The 27,910-nt window shown below is 42.0% G+C and overlaps 2 protein-coding genes across 6 annotated transcripts in view; both read right to left on the bottom strand.

The window, feature by feature from the left end:
- The window catches only part of ADORA2A (adenosine A2a receptor), a 32,140-nt gene extending 22,379 nt beyond the window's left edge, over positions 1 to 9,761 (bottom strand). Inside the window, exons 1-2 of one of the 2 annotated variants that reach the window (XM_064675467.1) lie at positions 9,425 to 9,761; positions 9,288 to 9,341 (exon numbers count right to left, since the gene is read on the bottom strand). The gene's annotated coding sequence lies outside the window, so the exon portion shown is untranslated. Of the gene's footprint in view, positions 1 to 5,791; positions 5,900 to 9,287; positions 9,342 to 9,424 lie in introns of those variants that run through there. The other variant, XM_064675466.1, reaches the window with a different exon arrangement.
- Positions 9,762 to 10,549: 788 nt separating this feature from the next.
- Positions 10,550 to 27,910, bottom strand: part of SPECC1L (sperm antigen with calponin homology and coiled-coil domains 1 like) — a 69,402-nt gene continuing 52,041 nt past the window's right edge. The window contains exons 13-16 of one of the 4 annotated variants that reach the window (XM_064675408.1): positions 23,521 to 23,637; positions 23,076 to 23,135; positions 12,686 to 12,780; positions 10,550 to 10,574 (exon numbers count right to left, since the gene is read on the bottom strand). In XM_064675408.1, coding sequence (XP_064531478.1) covers positions 10,565 to 10,574; positions 12,686 to 12,780; positions 23,076 to 23,135; positions 23,521 to 23,637 — 282 coding nt within the window. In that variant the 3' untranslated portion in view covers positions 10,550 to 10,564. Of the gene's footprint in view, positions 10,575 to 11,871; positions 11,981 to 12,500; positions 12,781 to 13,786; positions 21,005 to 23,075; positions 23,136 to 23,520; positions 23,638 to 27,910 lie in introns of those variants that run through there. The other 3 variants (XM_064675407.1, XM_064675410.1, XM_064675411.1) reach the window with 3 other exon arrangements.

The following is a 27,910-nucleotide window of genomic DNA, read 5'->3' as shown; positions in this document are numbered from 1 at the left end:
AGACCCAGGATGACATAAATGAAAACATTAATGTTTTTTAGGTGTTTGACAAAGTTAGGTGCCTCAGTTTTAACAGGTTCAGCTACAGAGGCTGGATTTTTGGGACTGTCAGAAATAGTTCCAGACTCTCCTTGACTAGGTAGCCATTAGCACATGTCATTTTTTGCCAAAATCCAGGCTGCAGAACATTTTTAAAAGTCAGCATGCTTCCCCAGAGATGGTCCAGGAGCTATATTGGTGCTGGTGCCAGCCCAGGTCAGTGTGATGTGATTTTCCATGGTCCCATTGAACCTGGGCACTGATCTGTGGATCGGGCGTCTGTGGAAACTCTAATTATTCAAACCAATTTCAATCACGTGCCTCTCTTCTGAAGATCTTATTAAAAAGCCACATACCTCTTAGCTGTCTTTTATCCTGGGGAATGTTTCCTATGGAAAATCCCAGTCTGTGCCCAAATATTTGGATCTCATACTGAAACCAAAGCTGTTACCACCACAGAACATGGTATTTAACAGCCCACTTCCTTTAACTCCTTAACCTCAACAAGTGATTCATACTAGGACCTGACAATCCTATTCTGGGGAAAACTCAATAACCAAAATGATAGGTCAGTTTGCAGAGGACTTTCCCAGTACACAAAGGGGGATTTGGGTAACAGAGCAACATTACAGAGCAGGCAAAGAGAGCAGAGACAATTCTGCTGCCCTACTAAGAAAAAAAAAAGGAGGGGAAAAAAGGGAAGACAAGAAGCAAAAGGAGAACACAAACTCAAAGCAATGTATCTCCAACAAAGCAAAACCAGGAGAAAAATGGAGGAGACTCCGAGGTCTTGGAGAGCTGCTGAACAAGGGGCCACAACTGTCACTGCGAGTGTCACCTGGGACAAACACAGGGGACAGGGAGCCAGGGAATGCCAGGGGACAAGGAGCCAGGGAATGCCAGGGGACAAGGAGCCAGGGAATGCCAGGGGACAGGGAGCCAGGGAATGCCAGGGGACAGGGAGCCAGGGAATGCCAGGGGACAGGGAGCCAGGGAATGCCAGGGGATAGGGAGCCAGGGAATGCCAGGGGATAGGGAGCCAGGGAATGCCAGGGGACAGGGAACCAGGGAATGCCAGGGCATAGGGAGCCAGGGAATGCCAGGGCATAGGGAGCCAGGGAATGCCAGGGCATAGGGAGCCAGGGAATGCCAGGGGATAGGGAGCCAGGGAATGCCAGGGGATGCTGTATCTCAGCTGCTGGCAGATAAAACAGCCCCAATCTGCAAGGATGAGAATGCCTGAGTGCCTTCCCTCCTGGAACCAGTGCAATCACAACTTCTAATCAGCATACAGACAGGAGCCCAGCATGTCATCTGTCACGTCTCCAAAGCTTAAGGAAACCCCCCTTTCCTCTCCCTGTATCAGAGAGGGACAGGAAGATTCCCTCATCCTCTGTATATGCCTTTCCCTCCCCCTGTTCCTGGCTCAAACCATCCCTGCAAGAAGTTTCCCTCCCCACTAACTTCTCCATTGTCTCAGATGCATTGTTTGCAAATGCTCCCTAAAAATGCTTTGTAAAGTATCTTTATCCCTGTTTCAGGTTTTTCCACATCCCTATGTAACACCTGGAGTTTATCTTGTTACCTGTCAGATAGTGATAAACCTACTGCATGCAACCCCTGACTTACCATCTAAGATAAATACAATTTATCTTGTAGCTGTCATTTCTTTTCAAATCCTGCCTTGCACAGCTGCATTTGTAGTGGTAACAAATTACTTCTTTGAGCTTGAAATGTGAAAATTTTCAAAAAATAAAAAAACAAAATAAAAATCAAAACCACATCAGCAAGAGCCCCAAAATACAAGTAAAATTTCAAGCATGGCCTTCCTGACACTAGATTTATTGCTGCTTTGTGGGCAAGAAGGCTCCAGGACTGCTTTTGCATATCTTCTGCAATGGCATTTGCATGCCCTGTACATGAAGTACGTTGTATTTTATGCTACCAACAGGCCCAAAGATGAAAGGCATCCTTTTTCCAGAACAACTTGATCCTAACTTTGAAACTGCATCCCCATATGCAGCTGTGGCACAGCCTACCTACCCCATCCCTCCCGTGCCACTGCAGCTCTCCAGCCACACCAGGCACGAGGTAGCCAGGTTTTGGATGATTTGCTCCTTGCAGAACACAGACTGAGGAGTAAAAGAGATCCTGCCTTCACTCACTCACATTTACCAAACACCTGCACTTGCTGAAGCACTCGGAAATCCTCTTTGTGGATCATCTGTGGGTCGCCCGCTGTGGTCAAGATGAAGAATGAGTGAGAGCAAAGGAGCTTTAAGCTGGGCATCAGGGTGTGTCCTGCTCACCAGGAACGTAAGGAACCTCCACAGCAGGTCTTTAGGAGCAGGATGGAGAAAGAGAGGTCAGGAATGGCAAAAGCAGGGCTGATCCTGCCTTTGGGCAGAGGCCTGGATCAGATGACCTCGAAGTGCCTCCCAAGGATATTTTCCATAATTTAGAATTGTATGTGCCATCTGTCCATTCTGATCTACAGAGATTTACTGCAGAGAGTAAAAGTGGAATACAACCAGTAATTATTTCTGATACAGATGCAACCTTTGTAATGGGAGAGGCATCTTCTGACTCTAAGAGGGAACTGAAGCCTTCAGAGGTTAAATCACCTGTGTATCTGCCCAGACCCTCCCACCCTCCCAAGGCAGAATGCTGCCAGTTCTTTACTTCCTAACAGACCAGCTACAAAAGCATCTCATTAGTAGGCAGCTTTCTCTGCATTTTTAAAGTGAGCAGAGAGGCAAGGAACTGGTGCTGTTGTGTTCAAGTAGCTTCGCCGAGGCTGTTCAGGTGCATTGATGCAAAACCTGAAGGTGGTCCATGAAGGAACCAAACCTTCTGGCCCTAAATCCCCAATGCAAGGGAGTAATCCTCCATTGACTTGTGAGAATCCTCCCTGATTCCTTGACACACAAGATCTCTTTCCTGGCTTTTACTTCAGAAACCAACACAAAAATAAAGGTTTAACAGCCCACCTCCATTTTCAGATGAAAATCACACAGTAAAGAACAGCTTTGAAAGTTAGTCACCATCCAGATCAAATGAGACAGTGAACAAGAAGACCTGGAAGCTGTTCAAACTGAAGATAAGAACAAACTTTGCAGGACATGAGCAGAGATGATGACACCAGCTTTTGTATGGAAAAAACTTCAGTCACAGCTGAGCAGAACTCAGAGAGCTTTGCCACATTTTACCTTGTTCCCCTCTCGTGTGGGTGGAAACGTCAAACAAAAGCAAAGAGCTGAAGCACAGCGAAAATGGTGGAAAATCTGTGAAACCTTAAACATCCTGTATAGACAAGAAATCATGCAGCCATCAGTCAGTCAGACAGGCAGAAAGGAAGTGGTAAAGGGGGAGGTTTTCCCTCCACCAAGATGGAAAAGCATCCAGGCTCAAGACCAAAGGGGGACTCGACCCTACAGAGAGACAGGACTGAAAGGAAAAGTGAAGATTCAAAGCAGTACCTCCAAACCTTCTGCTGGGCTGAGCCTTCCCCAGTAGTTCTTAAGAGGGCTTAGCCACATGGCTCTACATGAAATCCATTATTGAAGATTAAACAAGAAAGATGAATAGCTTTCCAAAGTTGATTACATCCAAACGCAGTAGCACCAGCAGCCCTTATGGAAACATCCTATTAAAATATTAGCAAAACCAGAAATGCAAACATGGGAGACCTGGCAGGAGGCTTTCCAGCTCAGAGCTTCAGTGCCTTTTGAACTCACTGATAGAAGGACTGAGGCTAAAAATATCATTACTGGGCCAGCATCCCCTGACCTGGTACAGGGTGATGCCCATTCTGTTTTTTATGTATAAAAATACATATGGGAAGAGACAGATTATGTGCGTGTGAAAATTACAAACGTCCCACGTGAACGGCATTAAAAAGACCTGCTGCCTTTTTTTTTTCACACCCTAGAATAGGTCATTTCTATTTTATATACACACATACATGTTTGCAGTTTGTACCCACATGTTTTCTCTACAAATTCAGGGGTTCACAGCTCTCCTGGTAAATTCAGAACTTAATCCATTTGCCGTATTAGACAGGATTTCATTTCCATAGGTTTTTGTGATATGCGATTACATTTATATTGACTTTTTTAATTGAGATTCGAAATAAGCTATCTCCTCCACAGATCTAATTCAATTCAAATATTTCCCACATCCCTGATGGTCACTTTATCTAATCTTTTTCTACCTCACTCGGGCAGTACGCTGTGGGGGTGTTTCTCTAACAGCAGGAGCTCTCTAACACTGGCTCTTCTCTCTGTTAGTTTTACTTCTGCAGAAGAACGAATTTATCAATTACTCCAGTTCTTGAGTTACACGTGTCTGAGACTTACCAGCCTGATAAGGAACCTGAAAACAAATACATCCAAAGATCGAGTGATCTAATAGTTGGCCATCTGCTTAGGAAAATAATTTTAAATAGTTACGGCAATTCTATTAACTCTATTTACCAAGTGAGTCATGTTGTTCTCTTTAAGTTAACCCTTCCCGTCTCTCTGCGGGTCACTGCCCCAGGCAGTTTTGGAAGAGGGTGCTCAACCACCTTTACTACTTTCAAGCTATAGCAAAGCCTGCAATACCCCTGCACTCGAGGTACCCCAAACTCATACTGCACCAGGGCATAAAAGAGCATTAAAGCAGCCGTGGTGCTTCTGGGCACACAAACGGCCGTGCAGAAAAATCTCTTCCCAGGAGCATCCGCGGTGAGGGCACCACACGCTAGCACTGACACAGCGGGAACGCACCTGCTGCCTCTCGCTCCCGTCCGGGATGGGCTGCCGGCACCTCCATGGGGGCAGCTCACCCCGCAGGGCTCCAGAGCCTGTGTACCAGGGCAGAAAGCCTTCTCCACACATCCTCCCAACAGCTCCGGAGACAACCGGCACCTTGCAGCCTGTTTCGCTGTCCTTCACCTGCCCTCTCCCCCCAGCACAGCGATCCCGGGCCCCCCTGTGACGGGTAGCTCACTGGGTACCAACGCTGAGAGCTCCCGGGCACAGCCAGAGGGTCTCCGCTCCCAACTTTCAGCCGCTTGGCAGCGATAAGGCAGGGTCGGGGCTTTCGGGGGCAAGGAATGGGATAAGACTGTGCACAGGTTTAACGTCACCTTTTCAGTGCCCTTTTTCCCCTTAACGCGACTGTGAAATGCATAGAAACCTCCTTCGGAAACACTTCAGAGAAGTTTACAGGATGCAGGGTGCTCCTGCGGAATCACTATTTTACGATTAAGCACAAATATCAGCCGAAGAGCTGCAGGAGGACTGGGTGCAGGGAGGCAAAGTCCAGCACCTGATGTTTGAGGGAAGATCCATGGAGCAAACATCTTGGAGCGTGGGGGTGTGTCGAGGGACTGACAATTGGGAATCAGCACTGAGTGAAAAGCACCGGCTCCACAGGGGAAAAAGCCAACCCGAGCCGGGGCAGGAGAAAGCGGTGGCAAGGCAAAATCGCCCCATCTTGGGGCTGGGGGCTCGGCAGCACCGAAAGGGCAGCCGGCGGCCACTTTTGAAATTCGCGGGAGAGGCAGGACAGGGAGCGGGGCTGCCGCGAACGCCGCAGGGGGAAGCCGAGCCGCCCACCGCGGCTCCGGGACCGGGGACCGCCGCGCTCGGGATGCTCCAGCGGGACGAGCCCCGCAGCCCGCCCCGGCCGGGGGGTCCCGCTCCGCCCCGGGAGCCGCACACGGGGAACCCGCCGCCCTCCCCGCGGCCCCGCCGGCATCACCCACCTGCGCTCGGGGTCCGCTGCGCTCCGGCCGCCGCGGGAGCCGTGTGTCGGTGCCGGCGCTGCCCCGCGGCCGCCCCGCTCCGCTCCCTCCCCCGCCGCAGGACGCGGGGCCCGCGGCTCCCCCTGCAGGGCGGCACCGGCGGCGCGGGGCGGGCGCGGCGGGGACGGGGACGGGGACAGGGACAGGGACGGCCGCCCCCCGCTCCCGGCCGGGCTCCCGCTCTTTACCTGGCAGCCCCGCAGCTTTACCTGGCGGCCGGCGGCGAGCGGGCACCGCGGGGCTCGGCGCCAGCACGGCCAGCCCGGAGCAGCATCGCGGCTGGAGACGGACACTCACTAAAGAGTCCTCGCTCGTCCGTGAGGACCTGCGAGTGACCGAAGCGGGCTTTGACTGGGCTTGATCTGCATACAATGAAAGGAGGAAAGAAAGGAGAGGAGAAGAAAGGAGGGCTTTCTCTCTACATTGTTTTAAGCACCTACTTCTTTCAAGGCTGGAAAACCCACCCAGCGAGGTGAAACATGCAGCTCTACCACACAAGGCTGTGGTGGCACAGTGCAGTGCTACGGGGGACAGCGGGACAGATCTCGGCACACACACAGAGAAACTTCACTTTCTTCTCTGCCTAACTGCCATTACTACCTCCGGAAAGGAGCCCCTGTGCAATACTGCTCTGGAAGTGTTTAAGAGTCCTCTGTAGAGGTATTAAATACCTGACAGAAGTTTCACATTCCCACCGGGGAGGTGGCTGTGGATCCCACCAGCACACATGCCCGCCGTGTCCCCGGCCAGCTCTGCTCCTCCAAGGAGCAGACTTGGGGACAGCCATGACTCATCTCACAGCAACTCTGAAGCAGGGAGAGAACCTCTCAAGAATTTGATCCTGCTGCTCTTTGTGGATATCGTCTTAAGTTTTCTGTTTTTTGACTTCACATCTTAGCATGCAATTTATCTACATGCTCCTATTGGGTGGGCATTGCAAACAGGGAAAACCACCAGGGTGACTCCACACTTCCCACCAACCCCATGGCAGGTCCCAGACTATGACAAACTGATCTATCTCAGTGACAGCCAGCCCAGGCCCCTCTCTGCAGGGTCTGCCACATCTTGGATTCTTGTGCCATGCAACAAGTTTTTATTCCAAGATTCCCCACCCCAGAGAGGGTTTGCTCACACCACCTTGGCCAGAAGCATTCCCACAATGCTGACCCCCAGCACCAGCTTACCCAGCCTTTCCCAACAGCAAAAGCACAGATGATGCTTTACCTTACTTCAGTATAACAAGACAGTAGGAAAGAAATACCAGAACTGGCACCAACACCTTCAGCACTAAGATCAAAACCCACAAGCATCTAAGCATTAAAAATTTAGCCCTGGCAGCAGCACCTGGCACCTGAGCTGTCCTCCCCTGCACTCTCATCCAGCCGGGAAGGAGGCAGGATGGTACATGGGCTGCCTCAGCCACACAGCTGGGAACTACAGAGGGGAGTGGAGGCCAAAGCACTGCTCCAAACACAATGGGAATCCTCCCGGGAGAAAAAGAAAAGTCATTTTTCCCAGGAAGTTACAGAAAAGGCTGGAGTAATTTACCACACGGTGACATGTAATGGTTTTAAGGAACACATATATTGACTAGCCAAGTCAAGAGAAAAAAGCAAAAGCAGGAGACTGTGAGAAATTTAGGAGCCTCATCAAAACATGCTGCACAAATGACAGCTTTAGAAATGCCACCAGCCTACATGAAGTTTACCGGAGCTTTTTGAAAAATGCTGACAGTAGGAATCGGGCACTGTTGGTGTAATGGTCTCACATGTGCCCTGTAGTACAAGACCTAGTGTTTTCTCACTCCTAGTTGATACTCCATGAAATTTTATGCTGTGCAATTGTTTTTGGACCAAAGGGGCAGCTCACAATCAGCTGCCTGCCAGGCTCTGCTGGATCTGCTCTGTGTTGCTCCTCTCCAGGGCAGCGTTTCCTGTATTGTAGAGGTGCCTCTTATCTTTGAGGATCTGGGCCAAATGACTCTCTCCCACTGAAATCAATGAAAGCTCCGACTCCAAATACTTTTAAGGAGCAGGGATACAGTTTCTAAATACGATTTTGTTCCTGAATACATTATACCCAAAGCTGTTTCAGTCAACTCCCTTTATTAAGCTGTCAGGTCCCATCCTCAACACATCATCTTACAAGTTTCCCATATCACAGATGTTGATCACTGTATCTTTGAAGGACCCCAGAAATGCTTCACCGGATGTTTCTTTTCCCAGTTGTAATTCTCTGATTTTTGCAGCTGACCAGTTTTAAGATTGATGTACACTGTTGATTTTTTTTAAATCAGCAAGTCACAGAAGATCCAAAGCAAATGTCTGAGTACTTTCACAGGACTAGCTGATAATGGCCCCCTGACCAGCTTATAATGTTTCTTAGAAATTGCTTTTTTTTCCCCATAGGAGCATTCTAATACCACTACCAGAAACACCAAACCACAGGTTCTTTCCCTCACCAGCCATTCCAGTTTGGATGGCATATCAGATCTCCATTGTCACCTACTGATTTCTCTGTGCAGTTGGGAATTCTGCAACATTTCAAGATGTTAATTATCACTACTGACACCTCCCAGAGCAACTGAGCCAGATCTTCTGTGATTTTTGCATGCTCATTTCTCACCTCTGCACAAGTAAATATGCTTACAATGAGCAGCTGCTGTTTTATGTCCTGTTCAGCAGCTGGATAGGATAACTTCCATTACTGTAGTAAGATCTGAACAGATCCATTGCCTTTCTTTTGAACTAAGAAATTAATTGGCTTTCTGTTGGCTTTATGCCATTATCCCTGCCAAGTATCAGATCATATTTCTTCTTGTGCATATTCAGTGTGTATTGTCCTTACCTTGTGCCCTCCCTTTACCAGTGGCCAACAATGACAGTAAATTGACAGTAAGGAATACAATCAGCTTTTATATTTTTTCTTTGTTTTTATAATATATGCAGGAGTGGCAGCACAAGAGAGCATTAACTTCCCTTAGTCACTCATGAAGAATAAACTGGCATTACTGTGACTGCTGTGGCCAGGCACATTTTGAGAAGGGACTGTATGAACAGAAAGACCAAAACCACCTGGAACCTGAAGAGCTTCCAGCAGCCTCCATAGCCATGGGAAGGTACTGCCACACACTCAGAGCTGGCTGTGAACTGAAAGAAATCCAGCACTGCAAGGAAAGAAATTCTCCCATGTGGAGCCAGGAAGGGCTTTCTCATTCCTGAAAAGCAGAGCTGCAGTAACACACTGTTCACTATCTAACTGAACAAGCCAAACTCCTGCATTTTGGGCAGCTGAAAAGTAGTGATAAGAGTCTATTTGCACTTCTCAGACTTAACAACTGAGCTCAAGGAGTAAACTCTAGAAAGCCTGTCTAGAATAACCCTTGAAATGCTTCCTTCAAAAAGGTGAGAGCAAAGTAAATAAAAAACTCAGGCTCAAGACCTATCGAGAAACTCACCCTTCTCTTTGCTGACTCTGCACGAGCAACAGCCTGGGCACGTCAGTGATGCCACTGCAAACACAGAACACACTCATAACAACAGTAACCAAAATCACCCTGCCACCCTGGTAAGCAGAAAGAGCACAAAATCATACCTAGGTACTGAGGCTTCCATGTGAAGGGCTGAAAAGGATCAGTTTGCCTGGAACAGAATCTGGAAGAATTAATGTGTTTTTTTAAATAGAAAAATTATTTCTGTCTTAAGGAAGTGATTAACACATTATTAGTTTTGGAGCTGTTCTTTGTCATGAAACTTTTCTTTCTAACCAGACTGAATTATCTGGTATGTGCAAAATTGCATTTAAGGGGTGCATATTTTGCAAAAAAGCATCAAACTGAGTATTGCATTAGCACATATGTCCTACGTTGTTAAACAGGACACTTAAAGTGGTGTGTTCTGACCTGTATGTAATCTCATTCCCACCAACACTGCCTGAATCAAAGCAATGCAAAACTGTGTAAGTCCAAGGGAAGGGATGAGGGCAAGGTTACTTGAGTCCTTTGGAAACATCAGCAAATTCTTCAACATTAAAGACATATATATATAAATAAAAATCCATATGTGTTGTGTATATATACGCAATTACTTCTCTCACACTGTTCAACATAGAATATTTGATAGCATTTTTAAAGTCAACATTGGGAAAAGAAGCTCGATTTTTTGAAAGGTGTCTCCTTTAACAAAGTTACACCTGCAAAGTCTTGCTGGAAATGCCCATGGCCAACATCACAATGAAGGACACTCCCCTGTGGCAAAGACCGAAGCCTTCACACAAACTGTTCAATTCCAGCACAGGAGGAGTTCGGCTTTTACCCAGGAAAAGGAAAAGAAGCTAAAGTCAAGGTAAGATTTGTCCTCACAGGGAAATGCAAACCATACCCCCAGCACTGTTTGAATCCTGCCATTTGCACTTGGGTCAGGAACAAAGGAAGGATTTTCAGTCATTTCAAGTCAGGAGTTGAACACTGTCCGTAAAAGGCACTGCCCAAACAGACTGTGGCTACATTTCTCTCACTGCTATTCAGCATGACAGACTAGGAGATGGAATTCAATCTAAATTTAAGCACTCTCTATAAACTATTAATAGAAGAAAAACTGGTAGCATGAATCATCATGTGGGAGCTGCAGAGCAACAGCTAAAATATATAGAACTTACCTTTACACAATAAATGAACTGTTGGAGTCGCAGAGCCCAGAGAAGAAGTCAGTTGATTCTTCTTCATTTGCACTGTTCTCATTTTAGTCTGAGGAGCAATGAGAGGGCAACCTTTGTTTAACTTGACAAAATACACATTGTGTCTAACCAAGCTTTGTCATAATACAAATTGGAGACAAAAAGTAGCTACTGACCCTGCTCCCCACCACTCCCTGAGAGGGAATAGTGTGTGCTGGAAATGTTGGTGCAAAATGACAGAACTTCAGAGGTTTATAAAGTCAAGTTAGTGTTTTAGCACCCTGTTCCAATGCCTGTGTAAGAGCTGTACCTCTGGCCAAGAGGGAAATGGTAGCAGAAAACCCTCCTTTTACACATTTCTTCTCTGCAAGGATGATAATCCAATGGCACCAGTTTGTTAGACCAGCCATTTTACAGAAGGATGTTTTGCAGCTCCTGAACTGCAAAACTGACCCTCCAATGCTGTGATTTTCCAGAGGCAGCCCTGGTTTTGTGCAGTGCAGGCTTTACCCAGGGCTGTACCCCAGTGCAGCCCATGGACTCTGAGTGTGGCCCCATGGAGACACTCAGCCTTAACTCAACACAGTGGCATTTTGGTGCTCTGTGGGATATTTATTTTTGAAAAATATGATACTGTCAACAGCTCAGTGAAGTTGTCTCCAGACTGTTATGTCTCCTCCTCAAGTTTCTTTCATTTTTAAGAGCTTAACTTTTAGGCTTCTGGCGTGAGGAAAGAGCCTAAAATGGTTTTAAAAAAGGACATAAACAAGGGAATGAGTATGCACAGCACTGGAGAGAAGCACAAATATTTCCTCACACTATATAATCAATGCAAGTATCTAGGAGAAAAAATACTGTGATAAGACACTATTGTGTTCAACCCTGTTTTCATAATGAGATTAAGAAGGTGCCAAAGAACTGAAAATCCCAAAGGGCCAAGAACATTTAAAAGTCAACGCTGTATTTTTCAAACAGGGCATTTCATATACAGAAATTCAGTTCTACAAACAGGGTTCAATTAAACCATGGTGATACAGAGGGCAATAGCAGACAAAGACTTATAAAAACCTCAACTTGGATTAGGATTGATGGCATCAGTCCCTCATCTACTTTTTAAAAATTCGTGGAAAGATTTTTTTTCTCAACAAAGACTTGCAGGGGAGAAGTTTGAAAGCAACTCTTCTAATAGAAATGAAGCTAACAGAAAACATTTAATTAAGCATTAGAAATGTTCTAATCTTGAGGTGCCAGGAATAGAGACACTAATTAGCCAACTTCTCCATTCAAGGTGTTGGGCTGCAGCACTGAGCAGTAATTCACACAGAAGGTACTGGAGCTTCCACACCACCAACACAACTTTCTGAGCAAATTCAGAGAACTCTCTATCTCACTGAACCTTTAGGATTGAGGATGAAAAAGAAAACATACCAGTTCAAGAAACAGGAACACAAATGCTGGGCCCAAGGAGGGACAGTGCTGAAAAAACAACATGAAGTGAGGGAGCTGAGAGGGTGAACAATGTGCAGGGCACAGAACTGAGGTCCTTTTTTGTTTGTTTGCTTGTTTTTTAGAAATCCTACCAGTAGCTGCTGGCTGTTAACTTCCCAGTTGGTAAGGGAAGTTGTTAAGAAAGGAGCAAACTTTTAAACGGTGTCTCTGCTTCAAAATAATTTTGTGGGCTAATAAAATACATTTCCATGAGCTCCTCTTGTCTATGCCCTTTGTAGAACTACACACACCTCCTGGCAACATACACGATATAATCCAAGTCTCTTCTGCTGATTAAAGCAATTTTGAAACCCTTTATAATAATTTTAACTGAAAGTTCTGTATTGCTAACCTAGTTCCTACACTGAATTTAACTGCAGAACAACCATGACTCCAATATTAGCTTTTGTGATTTAATACAATGGAATATTATATTGCTGTTGCTTCTGAGGTTTTTATTGTACTATTCCATATAACTGCAGTTTGTCATTACAGTAAGACCTTCGCAGTTATTTAACCAATTTTATTATATTCAACTTAAACACACTTATAGAGCTTGTTTCACATTTTTAACAAAGTTCTCTAGTGACAGCTTGGAAGACAATCCATGAAAAATACTTTGGTTAGGGAGTAGGGATATGGGAAAGAAAAGCTGCAGCTCTGCAGACTGTGCAGAGTCAGTTTTAGTGTTACCTCAGGCCTGGCCGTGTCCTGCCCGATGCCTCTGTCCTGAGCTCCAAATGCTCAATCCAGGTGGAAATGTCCCTTCTAAAATGCTGCCACACTTGCTACAGGAAAGAAAAACATCTCTTTTCTGACAGGAGTATACTACACTACATTTCTAAAATATTTATTTGCAGAAGAAGTATGAAAAATGAGGATCCATGCTTAAAAACAGGATATAAATCTATTTTGAGAACTAGAAAGAGGTTTCTTAAACCACTGTAATTCAAGGAGAATATTTCACCTCAGGAAAGGAGAAGCAAGACATTGTCTTGCAGAATAATATCACCAAGACAAAGACTTCTGGACTGCTGAACAGTCAGAAAACACCACACAAAACCTAAAAAAAAGAGTAAGAAATAGGTAGAATTAAAATATCTATACTAGCCAGTGTATTTCAGAACAATAATTAGAGGCTCAATCCAAACCTCTGGACATAATTTATTCCAGAGCACTTGAAATTAAACCTCTAAAGGAACACTCAAAAACAGTTACCATCCAGGATGACTGAGATCAAACCAGATTTAAGGTGTTCTGATCTTTATTTTCACTTGGAAATTTTATTTTTAGGCATCTGCTTTAAATAGCCTGAACTGCTCTAGAGATTAAGTCCCCAGTCCCTCTCCAGCCCAACTCCTTTAGAGACAGAGAGGGAGTGAGCACACAATTACCTTACTTGGGTTGAGTTAAGCAACACTGGAATAATTCTACTCCTGCAATGTATGAAGGAAGTTGCCTAAATGGAACATATTCTCTGCAGTTCCCTTCTCCAGGACAATACAGGCTAAGCAGATGCCTCAAACATGTCCCTCTTATCTCGAGTACTCACCTCTTATCACTTAAACCCCTCTGGGGGTAGATACTGTGAAGTGTGCTGGTATAGCAAGAGATATGGCTTCCAAAAAAATCCTGAGGTTATGTGCACACAAGCCATTCACACACACTCCTCATCCACAGCAGATGGATCTCCCCAGCTACCTCCTGGAACACTCCTGAAAAACCAGAGTGCCAGAAATAGTGTTCAAATAGTCCCTTTTGTAGCGGCTTCGCTCAAGAAAACAAACACACATCTGCTATTTGCAACCTTTATTTCAGGAATAATTAAGAAGAAAACATGGCAACATTGGCAAATCGAAGGCATACATACTAAATACTCATACAGAATATATTATGGAGAAAGTAAATGCCCAGATCTTTAATGGTCCTTGCAAACTAAAAGCATATTGGGTCCTCCAAAAGGTTTAGCTTAACACAGGCTTGCTGACTTCTTAAGTTCCAATGATTAACAGCTTGTGCCTTTCAAACCAGAAATGAAACCAGGGTGAAATACAATTGGAACATTTGTCCAAGTTCTCCTCAAACCTGTATTTCTCAGCTCTAACCAGAAGCAAACAAAATGGTTTTTCCTCTTTATCATTTAAATAAATACACTAATACACCACCCTAAGTATCCAAGACAAGCACTTCTTGAAACATGTTCCATTTTATTCAGAACCTGAAGTACATTTATGTACACACACGTTTATACATGTGTGTATATATATGTACAATTACACATTTATGCAAACCCTCTCTATGAAAAATGTCCATACATGTCAATGTGTGTGTGTAAACTATTCAAAAGGGTTCTGGGAAAAAAGCAAAGTACTTGTTGTCTAGAACAAGAATTACTAAACCCACACAAAGACTGACATAAAACAGTTGTGTTTCAAGGAAGAGTAAAACGAAAACAAATCAGAAAAGCTGGATGGATGAGAAGAGCTTTTAAGAATCACTGTTTTTTACATCATCTTTAAAGGCCATGGAAAACGAGCTTTAAATTAGCTATTTAGGAGATATTATTACTGGCTGCAGTGTCATCTCAAACAAGGTTAGTCCTTATCCAATATAGTGCTGTGAAGTCAGACTGAGACATCAATACAATCCTATTCTTCCACAAAATCTGAAGTTCATCACACTGCTCTGTCAGTTCTGCCTCACACCTGAACTGAAGCACCCTCACCCGAGGGGTGGAGGTACCAATTAATGCCCTTCTGATTCTGATCGGGAGAGTTGCCCAACATTAAATGGGATCACCACCTTATTTCAGACACATTGAACAACTCTTGATCACTACTGACCTAAAGTGAACTTACAGTCTGGAGGCAAACTGGTCTATGCCTTGTTTAGTAGTGTTATTCTTTCTTCCCATTAGATAACACAGAAAAAACACTTCTGTTCAAAAAAACCCTTCAGATATATATAAAAGTGCTACTTAAAGACATAAAAATTAACCTTACAATACACATAAAACCAGAAGTTTCTAACAAACTGAAATGTTGTAAGTTACAAGGATTAATCACTTGAGTATGTTACATGTACTTGTGCCCTCTTAGCTGAACTGAGTCCCAAGTAACCATCCTAATTGAACATATGCAAAAACTGGAAAGCCTCCAGAGAAATTTCAACAATGGAACAAAAAAAGAAAAAAAAAAAAAAGAAGAGCCTCTTTCCCCCTGTTTGTTGAAACAGAGTTCAGAATCAAAGCTGGACCATTCCATTACTGCAAGTGCAGTCTACAGTGAGAACAGGTCAGTTTGTGATCCGTGGAACCAGGACTGCCAATGGCTCCTCTGCAGCAGGAAATGTCCACTGGGCTCCCTCACTACCATATAAATACACCAGTTACATGCAATTAAAATAATACATAGATCACGAGGGTGAAAATGCACAGAATACATTGCTATGCTGGGGCAGAGCCAGTTTTAAGCCTTGGCTTCCCCAAACAACTTGCTCATATTCTAGAACTATGCAAAATACAAAAGCCTTAGAAAAGTGCAACAAAACTAGCTTCATGACATTTTCCTTTCCATTTCCATAAATACAATCTCATAAAAATATTATTAAACAGAAGCAAACTTCCCAGTGGAGAACTAACATGCCACATTTCAGCCTTCAGTAAATGATTTTGCCTAAACTGAAACCCCCTGAAAATAGGGGATTAAAATGAAACCAGCTTAATTGCATGAGGCTGCTGTAATACTCTGCCAAAAGTTTGCCCTACTGTTCTGCATCCCCAAGTCCTGCTGGAACTGATGGGAACTTTATGTGCAACTCTGTGGCAGACAGTGGCCTAAGGGTAAGGAATATTCCAAGTAAAAGCTAATGTCAGTTGGAAGAAAGTCATCTGGTAATCATAGGTTTTACTGAAGTTTCAGTGGGAGGAAATAATTCTAATATCACAGAACGAATTAACTCGAGGGGGGGGGGACAGTGGCTTTGTCAAACTGAGTTGGAGGGTGTTGCACCCCAACAACTGGCAAGTGTAGCAAAAACATAAGGAAAGAAAGACATTTGTATCAATTAACAGGAATCAGAACTGTACAAACCACAATCTTTTAAGTTATTTAGCAGTAATTATTAAAAGCATACTTGCTACATATTCCAGATGCTTAACATCTCGGCTTTGATAATTATAAGGTGTACTACAACACTGATTCTGAAATCAGGGAATACAACAAAAGAAACTTAGATGAGGGAAGGACTGGGAATGCCCAGCAAGCAACACTCTAATTTAAAACCCATCCAGCCACTCTCCTGTGAAAGCAGAAACACTATTAAAGATGCTTTTCTGAACAGGGACAAGTAAATGTATTGAGATGTCTATGTTTTGCCACTCAACACACACTAACTCAGGAAAGCATGTCTAGAACTCATAGATGAGGAAGACACTTTAACAGCACTTCTCACCAAATAATTTCTCAAACTGGCTAATATTACTGAGCACTCATACACTAATGTAGCTTAAAGAAAGGAACTGCAGAAATAGAGCTTGGCAGAACGTAAAAATAAAACAGAAATAAATATTGTCTAAGTCAAGGGAAGGACCACAAACAAACTATACAGTTAATTCAGTCTGTACATGAACATTACTTATCTTAAAATCCTCTTTCTAGGTTACCTCAGCAAGACCATTACTCACAATAGGCAAAAAATAGCATAAAGGTGTACAACTGCATTCCTTCCCAGCAGAATTTAGCCCCTTAACAGCTCCTGCCTGATGCAGCTGCAGCTCAGCTGTGGCTGTGTTAGTTACAAGAGGCAATTGAGAAGTAAAGTCCCCACAAATCACATGAACACAGTTTTAAAGGCTTAACTTTAGCCAATGCATAGCTTCACAGCAGCCATCCCAGGGGGCAGCTTTGGGAGATGCTGTCACACACCACCTGAACACCAGACAGCCTTCCCACACCAGGCACAAGAACACAGAAAATAAGAAAAACACCCAGAAGTTCTCCAAATCTCCAACTTCCCCGACAATCTTAGTTAAAATTAGTTAAAATTCAGGTCTAATAAAAATTGTGCCCTGGGCCAATTTGGTACAGAAACAGAGAAAACTGAGCGAAAGTAATTTTTTGGTGATGCAAAAGAATCCAAATGCCTGAAGTGTTGAATCACAGATCTGAAAAAAACAGGTAAGAACTTAACACTGAGATCAGTCACAGAAATGAGTCTCCAATGAGAATTTTTTCTGCCACAGCTACACGATTTATAAGGCAGATCCTCAGCAGTTTAAACCACTGTACTGCACCATTATAGCAAGGGCCCGATTTATTTCTCCTTATGCATGTAAAACCAAAGCACAGCTGCTGCCAGGGATATTAATGTGAGTTTACACCAATAAATTAAAGCCAAGTTCATTTAGCTCTGGCAAATTAAGGGCCTCCTAAACCATGACAATGGACTTCACAGGAAAACACAGAGTGGAAATATTTTATAAAATTGGAGACAACAAAATTATCAGAAATGCTACACATAACTCAAAGAATATATTTTATGCAAAAGACATAAAAATCTACCCATAAATCAGAATCTGATGCAATTATATACTACATTCTGGACAGCCTATCCACAAACACAGTTTTAAAAGGGAAAATTTCACTCACAGTTTTTCAGAGGCATGGAAATGAGAAGGCTTTTGTGAGGGCCAGAGATTCACACCAAAGATACTAAATTAGTGTTTCTATTTAAGAAGACAACCAAATCGAACACAACCAACTGAAAACCAAATCAAGTGTAACATCTACAGATCCAGAGGATGATCCAGCTGTACCTGCATCAGGATGTCCAACAGCTCCTTTTGTTGCCCACCCCAGCCCTACAGCTGGCAACGAGTAACCCTGATATCCTACAGCACAGGCATTTGCAAGGCACATAGTAAAATGCAATAATATAAATGGATGAGAAAATATTTGCCCTTTTTCAGTACATTCAGAAATATTTTCTGGATTAAAAGGAAAGTAAATCAGCATAAACTTGCACTTTACATGATGGTGAAAAAACCAGGCTGTTTCAGGATTAACTATGAGTAGGAACCAAACACAACAGTATCTTCCAGATATCCAGAAGGGATGCAGTTATTTTTCCTCTTGAAAAACTGAATGTGTTTTGAACCTTCAGAAAAAACCTGTTGCAGAGTGCAGCAGGGCATTGTGTTTGTTTTAGATCTTCCATTGCTTCATTACTTCCACCCAGCTGTGCAGCACCTCAAATGTAAAGGCTCAGATACATCATTATACAAAAAACTCTTCATGAAGCCCAGTGTTCCTGGGCTGAATTCACAGAGGTTTATCAGACAGATCACACCAAGAAGAAGTTTACAGAGCTCTGAAGTTCCAAACAAGGTCATTTTTATCATCACTGCTAGCTTTTCTCTCTCTTTCTCAAGAAAGAGCAGCTCTTTTTAACAGAAAGCATCTGGCAAACATGATTTCTCCTTTTACAACTATTAGTGTTATTGCAGTTAAGGACTCAAACAACATTCCAGGTAAATGAAGTTGACCACTGGACAGAAAGCAAATCAGCTCAAAGCTCAAATTACCTCACCAAAACAGGTCAGGAGTGAATTTAGACCAAGAAATGCTATCCCTTTTCAATAGAAAAATATTTTTTTAAATCTAAGGCAATGAATAAGACAATCATAGATAAGGATATCTGTTCAGAGGATAAATAGAAGGGAATTTTAAACACTAAGTGGCAAAATCTGGAATTTAGTAGTAGTAGTAGAATACAAGACAGCGGTAATGTGGATTTCCAACAAGACTATTCTTCCTGAAACTTAAGAAATGAAGCAAACAAATTTTGTGAAGAAATATACAGAAGAGGAAACTGCATTTCAGACTTCTATTAAAATCTGTTAATGAAGATTTTTGACTTGAAATCTCTCTTGCAGCGAGAGTCTTTAGATAGTGTTGGCTCTTCAAATGCACCAGTTAATAATCTGAGGGTATCTAGGCTACTTCTAGTGCTAAAGAGCTGTAAGAATGTAGGAGCCACTGCTGCTCTGAAAACTTCTCCAAAGTCCCTCAGTGTGTGTTAAGTAGTTGTTTTACAAAGTTTCATAATTCTCACAGGCACATATCAGTGTAAGTGTATTTTCTTATACAATGCTAGACATGCTGAATTATTACTCTTCACGTGGGCTGTGTTCTTCAGATGATAGTTTTTGGATTTGGCAATACTTTTGAGTTAAATCTGTGCTTTTATACCATGAAGAAGCTTCACAGATGCCAAGCACAGTTGCATTCACTGGGTTAACATCTATGACATTCAAACTGTCCTTAACAGTCGTAAGAGCACCATAGGAAGGGCAGATTCATTTTCCTTACAACAGGGTTACTGTGTTGGAAGAGCCTGTGCTTATAAACTGCAGCTGTTACAGAGCTCACTGCTCAACTTGGCTTCTGCTTAATATTAATGAGAGATGTGGCTTAACTGCTGATGGGTGTTCAGAAAAGTAAGAGGCAGAAGCAATGACAGAGTGAAGTCTTCCCTTGGTTCAACAAACAAGATGACAACAAACAGCTTGTGACAAATGGATACATGAATTCTGAGCCATTAACATTCCACACAAGGCCCTGAAGTGCCAGGACGTATCAATTCAATGATCTCTAAGGCACTTAAAACTCTTTTGCCCAAGAGCTGCTAAATGAATTCAGGTACATTTTAGGGGAAAAAAAACAACAAAAAAAAGAAGTTGAGCAGACTAAAGTTTCTCAATTCCTTCCTTGTGACAGTGAGTCATTTCCACACAATATTTGAGACTACTGGGTGTACACACATTACATCAGTTCCTCCATAGTTCTGGTCACAGAACATCTCACCTTCTGTCAGTCAGATGAGGATGTGCAATATCAATGAAAAACACACAGGAAACATGGCAAAGCTGGATTTGGAGACCAACTATTTCACTGTTACATCTTATTGAAAATATCTTCTCTGCAGAGAAAATGCTATCCCAGTTCCAAACTTGTCCCACAGATATCCGTGATGTGTGCTCGTATTGCTGTAGAATAAAGCCCAGGGTAGCTGAGTGTGCTGTACAGGCAAAGGAGGAGAGGGAAGAACAAGCCATACAAGGGTTAATTATTGATTCATTTCTGTCATAATGGAAGCACAGGGAGTTTGCACAGATTCCTTGAAGTAGAGTGTACCCTGAAAGCCAGGAGCTGCGTGTGCTAGTGCTTACAATCCATAAGATAAAGATGAAAGCCACATCACTGTGACAGAGGTAGGCCTATAATGAAGCTTTAGAATGAAGACTTCTTCTGTGCCAAATTTTTCGAGGTATCAAGAGCACTTTTCCCCTCAATTTGTCATTATGGAACAAAAGCTTGTTTTCCTAGAATATTGTGCACATTTTAAAGGATGGAAAATAGCTGTATAGGCAGTAACTAAGTTACCATTAAGAACTCTACTGCATTGGGCTGCCATATGCTGTGGGTAGAATATTCAGACTCTGTGGTGTCAGGATGCTACAGAAAATTCAGTAATATGATGCCATGTTATCCTTTTCCTTCTCAAAGCTTTATCTGTACATTCAGTCTCCTGTGTGCATTCATCTCACTCTCCCAGGAAAAAAAGCTTCAGGAAGTCAGACTGGAAAGGCAGCACATAAGTAGTCCAGGCTCTTTAGGCTACATAATTAATCTGAATAGCTTAATAACTTGGGTTATTCCAAGCACTGTGGCAACAAGTTCTCGCTCCGAACAGTTGTTTCCAGGCTTAGTAGCTGCAGCAATCTGAGGCAATCCAGGATAGCGCCACTGAAGTTTGAGGGGACTCAAATGTTGCCAGTTTTCAGTGAAATGGGGACTAGCATTTCAGTAAGGTTTCCATCTGGTAGCTCCCGTGGGTTCTCTGCCGTGGAATGCTCGGGGCTCAGGTTTCAAAGTACTTGTAAATGGCTGTAACGTACAGCATGACATTCTGCCAGTCCGGCCGCTCCGTGCGCACCATTTCATTGATGTCCTGTCACAGAAAACACACTGGTCAAAATCAGGAGTGATAACCTTGAGAGCAGTGGGGTTGTGTTTTCACACCTTCCTGGGGATGGGTAATCTGTCAAGTTTCCACCACGTAAAGCACTGACGAAGAAAGCTCTGTTTCGTTCCATATATCTTTGCATTATTTACAAAATGTAATTAATAGCATATCTGCAGATAGGCATTTTGATCTTAAGCCAACAAAATAACCAACACTGTGCATGCTTGAGCTTTTCCCCACTTGGTACAGTTGGTGTAATGGTCAGACTTGAGTGTTTACATAGCCCTACACCAGCCTTGCAAATCAACACAACCTACCCGGGAACTGTGAGCCTGGAATCAAGGCCCAGATATTAAATAAAGCTAAAATTCAAAATTCCTATCAATAAATAACTGAATCCATTTTACAGTGGACTACTGTACTTTAGATTACTGTATATGCATTTTTAAGTAAAGAGACAAGGAAGAGGGAAGTTTACTCCTCATTTTGGGTATTTGCAAGAGACAAGCTAACAGGGCAGTTACCCTGTGTCATAGTGACAGTGTCCCAGACTGACAGGGAATAAGCAGGGTAAACAAAGCCTGATCTACCCTCTTCAGCACATGTAGAAAGGAAAAGAGATAGATGTAGTTTCTAACAATTTCTGCGTACTGTAAGGGTCTATTTGTAAGCTTTGGGTGAGGGAACCTCCAGAATTCCAAACACAGTAAGTTGACGTTTTTTTAATTTTCACATCAAAGTAGCTGAACACCTTCTTCTACAGAGAAAGAATAATTTCCCCTTGCATTCCACTACTATTTACATGCAGGAGTTTTCCCACCCTTCTCCTCCCTGCACCCATGTAATATGGATGAGGGAAAAAATCCACAAACATACGTATCATAGACAGTGTGTATGTAGGTATGTAAATAGATACAAATTCTTAAGATGGATCCAATTTGCACTTAGAAGATTTAATTCCATTCAATTTGCCTTTTTAGAGTCTCTGTGATTAAGTACATCACAAAAATGAAAGGACAGACAGTAACCATTTAGACTAAGGCTGAATTATGTGAGCATTACTGCAGTTATTTTCCACGATCTCATTCTTACATCAGCACTTGGTAAGAAACTTCCACCTTTCAAATCACTGCCAAAGCCAAAGTACGAAAGCCCCAGAGTTGCACTGCCATTGTCAGCAAACACAATGCTGGGGGGGTAAAGGCACTGATAAGGATCAAGGAAAGTGTTATTTTTAAAAAGGTCTGTTGTATTATTAGCTGCAAACTACAGCAGCTTTGTTAGAATTTAGGCTGCAAAAGTATCATTTAAGTATCATTTGTGATACTTAAATGTGAGCTGAGTTTTTGTGACCATTCACAAGGGTAACAAAATGCTGCCGACTCCACACCTTCAGAAATCTTCCTTTTCTATTAAATATTGTACTACTGAAAACTAACTGTTCTACTCTAAAATTTGTATAAGATAGCTCATTATAAGTAATAATTGAAAAAAAAGCTTGCAATTGTTTGCAATGATGACAAATTAGAAGTCTTAGCTTAGGAGACAAATCTTGACTCTCATACTGCACTGAGCAAAAGAATAAATTACATTGCTTGATTTGTAGCTCCAGAGTTCCAAAAATCCCAAATAATTTGAAAGTAGGTCAAAGGCAGGACAGAATTCATGGATTCTTGAAAACTGTATCACATACCTGTTTCTCAAATTATTCTCAAACAAATCCATTGCCTTTATTAATATTTCTTAGTTTATCTGCTCTGGCTATTGCTGCTGCCTTTGCTGCACCTGCTGGTCCACAAGTCTGTATCTCAGTCATTATTTAATGCAAAAAACCATGTCAGCTCAAGATATTGATGACAGTGGGTTTATTAAACAAAGCCACTGAGGTAGGGATTATCTTTTGTGTTGTTCAGTCAAGTATGATACAGGGGCAGTAACCTCTACTGAGCTCATCTGCTGCTATTTTTAAGTATAAAGCACCCAAGTCTTTCAAAACAGAATAAGTTTGATTTTTATAAATGGATCATAATTAATTCAATATGCATTTAAATCTTACCAGAGTAGATTTGATGCCAACACTTTCAGCTGCCTGAAAAGCCAAAGTGAAATTTCTTCTCTGCATGAGATATAACAGCATGTTAGAAAACAAGGAAATACTATTTCAAACACAACAAAGTGGTGTTAAGAATATTCATAGTAATGCTGTTACTTTTACTTTAAATGGAGTCTGCAACTTTCTTATAGTAATTTAAAAAGAGCCATGGGAATGAACACGCTCTAATATTATCAAAAAATTTATGAAAATTTTCATTTTTTTCTTGTGTAGAAGATAATGTTGAAAAACTGTTGTCAGTGAAGAATGACTGAGTTATAAAGTAGTAAAGAATAGATTATTTATTCTTTAAAAAGGGTAGCAGCTCAATAGTTTGAAGTGGTTTTGGAAATCCTAGTAACACTGACTTTTTTGTTCAGCCTCAGGAATGAGATTTTTAACGTCTTACCTTGTCCTGGCTGTTTAGTTCTTGATAGGGAATATGGGCTGGGAGGTAAGTGTGGAGCACTGCACAGAAAGCCAAGCCATCATTCCAGCTGCTGCTGAAGTTTGTTATGTCAATATTCTTGAAAGAAAAAAAATATAAGCAATATTAAAATCATAATCTAACAAGATATGAGATTCTACCACTCCATCAATATTTTTTTTTGAATACCCTTGAAGAAACTGGCACAGAATGTGAACAGCCCAGTACCAAAGTTCTGTGGTAAGAAAGCAAAAGGCACTACTACAAAGAACAACAAAAAATGTATTGATAACAAAGTCATTTATTTTATACATTAATATCAGGTAATATTAAGCTCTCTTTCAAAAAAAAAATTGAAAAATGTGTGTGTCAGTGTGTGTTAAAAGGTGTAAAATGTTGTGCTAGAGAGGGTAAGAGATTTGGTGCAACTGTACACCCCAAGACAGAAAAGCAAATGAGTTAAATACATACACCCCAAATCCCTGATCAGACAACGTGCTCGTATCTCTGTTAATGTTCATTTTACTTTTCTGCTTCTACTGCATCCATATCCAAACAAAACTGCAAAACTGCTGACTGATGAGGACAAGTATTTTCTAAACAAACCATTTCTCTACAGAAACTGATGTGAACAAGATCACAAACAAAAGTTAACTTTCATTTGGAAATGAAGACATTCCAACAGGTTTCTCACTGACAGTAACAGGGAATCTTTGGGATTGAAATTGAAAACTGCTGTTTTGCACTCTTGATCTTCTAGTTCCCGTAGGAAACTCAGTGGCACTGGTAAATGCATCTCCTGAGACTGTATAAATTATTAGAGAGTCAGCCCAGTCCAAAAGAGTTATGAACAAGATGCCTCAGTGACCTTTTAAATTACTGTATATTTGGCTGTTGGCAGTCAAACAACGTTAGAGAGGCTAAGTGGAGAGCAGTCAGTTTAAACTTTAATTAGGAACAACCAGTAACAACAACTCATGTATCTTTCAGGCCTTTATGGAGAAATATAAATACTCTCTAACATCTAACTCACTTAACTGGGCTCCAGCAGAAGCTAACCAGCTCCATGACTCAGTTTTCAAAGTTTTAACGTAGCAGGAACTAAAACCTCCAGTCACAGAACTGTGATGGGACAATCACACGAGCCAACCTTTCACCTGACAGCAACTGAAGTCATCACTCACCTTTGACAAGACACTAAAACTTGCCATTCCTAATGCAGAAAACTCCCCCCAGAACCAGTGTCCCTGTACCAGACAGGCTGAGAACAAAAGCACTTGTATAACTTGTCAAACCAACGATTTGGACTTCAAATGGAAAACAACCACAATTCCTCCAACAGAGGAAAAAAAAAAAAAAAAACAAAACTAGAAGAGAATGTGAGGGAAATCTCAGTTTCCTGCTCAGCTTTAGCACTTCTCACACAGAGTCCCCCCAGTGCAGGTCCAGGCTGTGGTGATGTCAGAGTACGTGCTGGGGCTCACAGTGCCCAGGGCAGTGGTCGGAGCCTCTCGGGCCGCGCTGCTCCCTCCCTGCCGACGGAAACGGCATTGTTGGAGACCCCCAGTCTGTGGGAACGTGCTCTTCACAAAGCTTCCTCCAGCCACGGGGGTGGGAAAATTTAAAAGCAAAAGAAAAAAAAAAAAGAAGGAAAAAAAAAAAAGCTCTCTCTCCTTTCTCCTCGAGAGAGACAGGAAATTGGATTTAAATTAATGCTTGGTTAAAACTTTCTCAATGATACTTAAATTAGGGAAACATATGGAACATACAGGACGAGATTTAAGGGGAAAAAAAGGAAAAATATCAGACTGTTAAAGCCAATGAATTCCTATTTGTGTCTGCTTACAAGAGTGACTTTCTAAAAAGTTTCTTCCCCCTACCCTGTAACCACTAAGGCCTCGGCTCACACCTGTGCCAGTAATATGGATAAAGGTAGGGAGAGAGGCTTTTTCTTGTCACAGTCATGTGGCTATGTTACAACCAAGCTGGCTATAAAATCAAGTGTGAATGATTTTGTTTGCTTTGCTACAGAATCCCTTGAGGGAAAAAAACTCAATCCTGGTTTTCCCCCTTTGGCTGAAATATTCTCTCTCCTTCCCTGGGATGGCCGAATGATCTGGAAGGGGGAGAAGAAAGATCTACACTGACACTCTCACAGTCAAGCTCCACACAGATCTGCTTGCACATTCCTGCATGCATTCAGACAAACTACTGAAAAAAAATGTATTAAAGCTACTGAAGAATACTGGTGAGTTTTTAAGTCTCAGTACTACAAGGATAGATATGACATTCCTTAATAAAGTAAGGACAAATGCTGAAGCATTGCTAAATCTGACTAACAGTTTTAAACATATTGGTTTCCAATCCAGTGACTTAATACTGAATATGGTTTCAACAAGTACCTTTTGAACTGGTATTGTTGCAGAATAGATTCTCCTTACCATTAGGAGTCCATTAAACTCAACCAAAATGAAGTTCGATAGTACATTGCCTCATAGAGCTGACACAATGTCTTTTTTCTCTCCCAGGTTGCTCCACAAACTTCAGAGGAAGCCCAGTAATATTTATTTGAAAATTGAAGAGTTTTGAACCTAAACATCCCCAAAGCACAGCTGAGATCTTGATACTGAAAGAGGGATGGGAGTGTACAGAGCCTTCAAAGTGAGAACAGCAGCTCATGATGGAAAGGACAGAGAAAGGAGAGGAAAAGTAAGAATGTTACAGCAATAAGCTGAAAGAGGAGTCTTTTCAACAGTCAGGATGGTCATCAACAGGCAAGAATTCACTCATCAGAATGAGAAAACAGGAGGCTGCAGTGATGTGTATGAGATCACAAGGACCTACACCTGAGGCTTGACCCTGCAGATGAAGAAGGAAGGCTTGTGCTCAGGATATATGAAAAACGAAATTGCAAAGTATCAAAATAGTCTGGATGCCCTAGAAAACAGACCTATAGAACAACTGGGGCTGAAAACAAAAGCCTTCACATGATTTAAAGACCAGGAGGAGCACTCACCTCCAAAATCTAGAGGCATTTTTCATAGTTTTCTAAGTATACTCCTTCACATCAACAGAGGAGAAAGAAAACCGGGATAAAGTTGTGCTGAAAATGGAAATTGAAACTACAACAAGAGAAAGTCACCTTCCCTTAAACATTACCGTTGTATAAACTAAAAATTTCACTTTAAATGATAGTAATTATCCAAAGAATGTTGAATTTTGAATATAAACACTGGAAAAAAGGGCCATTAAAAAAGTGCATCTACAAGTTTGGTTGGTTCTCAGAAAAAAAACCCTCAGGATACTCTATTTTTCTAAATCATCTTGTAGGGTCCAGCTTTTATTATTAAGACAACAAGCAGAAAACAAACCCATCATCCAAGAATTTTAATGTATCCAGAGAAGCTGAATTAAATACAACGGAAGGAAACAATTAAAAGGGACTGGTTTCTGTTTCCAATTGCTCTGAGCATTATGAATTATTATTACCTCTCAGACTAAAAGAAGTATAATATTGGTCAGACAGTAAAAAACAAATCTAGAAACGGGACAGATCGTCATTTACGCTGAAAATTTAATTTTTCTTTGAGGGCTTTGAGCACATAACTGGCACATTTAAATACAGCAAATTTTATTTCCTAAAGGCTTTTAACTACTTGTGGTTTTTTGAAAAAGCTCGGTCAGTATAATGAAATCAATCTTGCATTAAGCTCCCATTTCTCAAAGAATTGACGGTAAACAGAACATCAGCCTAAAATCTCTGACATAATTTCTTTGTTACTGCTTTTATTAAGTAATTGGCTCTATTAAGGGAATTCTGCTGGAATCTAATCCAGAATTATTCTTCAGGCCATTTCAGACCACAAAGTATTAAAGCAATTGAAGGACATACTTTCAGATAAATTGTCGAATGAAGAATAAGTTTTTCTAGAGATAGGTGAACTAGAAGGAGATTTATCAACTCTTGCCTATTAATGTTTAATGCTTAGACTGGGAGTGAAGTCACCTCTAGTATTTGGGATAGATGCTTTTTAAAAAGGCAATTCTAACAAAACTAATGCAACAGGCAATTGTCATAAAAAGATCTGTGCAAGACACTTTCCAACCAGCAATGAAGAACAGAGTTAAAAATTTGGAAGATCTTTCTAGAGACAGAGCACAAGAATATAAGGAGGAAAATAACAGAACATCCTGGTAGATCCACAACCAAGAAACATTTCAGGCATGACTCAAGCCCCTATTAAACTGGAAACTGCAGAGTAGGAGCAGTCACCACAAAATGAGTATCCCTTTGTGCCCATAGAAACAAAGAATAAGATTCTTCCTGAAACGAGGCTGCAATGTAACAGGAACACACGATCAATCAGCTCAG

Source organism: Pseudopipra pipra, chromosome 18 (genome assembly GCF_036250125.1).
Source record: "Pseudopipra pipra isolate bDixPip1 chromosome 18, bDixPip1.hap1, whole genome shotgun sequence".
In the NCBI taxonomy this organism is placed as follows: Eukaryota; Metazoa; Chordata; class Aves; order Passeriformes; family Pipridae; genus Pseudopipra; species Pseudopipra pipra.
Note: the sequence above shows the minus strand (reverse complement) of the source record. Positions and strands in the feature narration are given on the sequence as shown.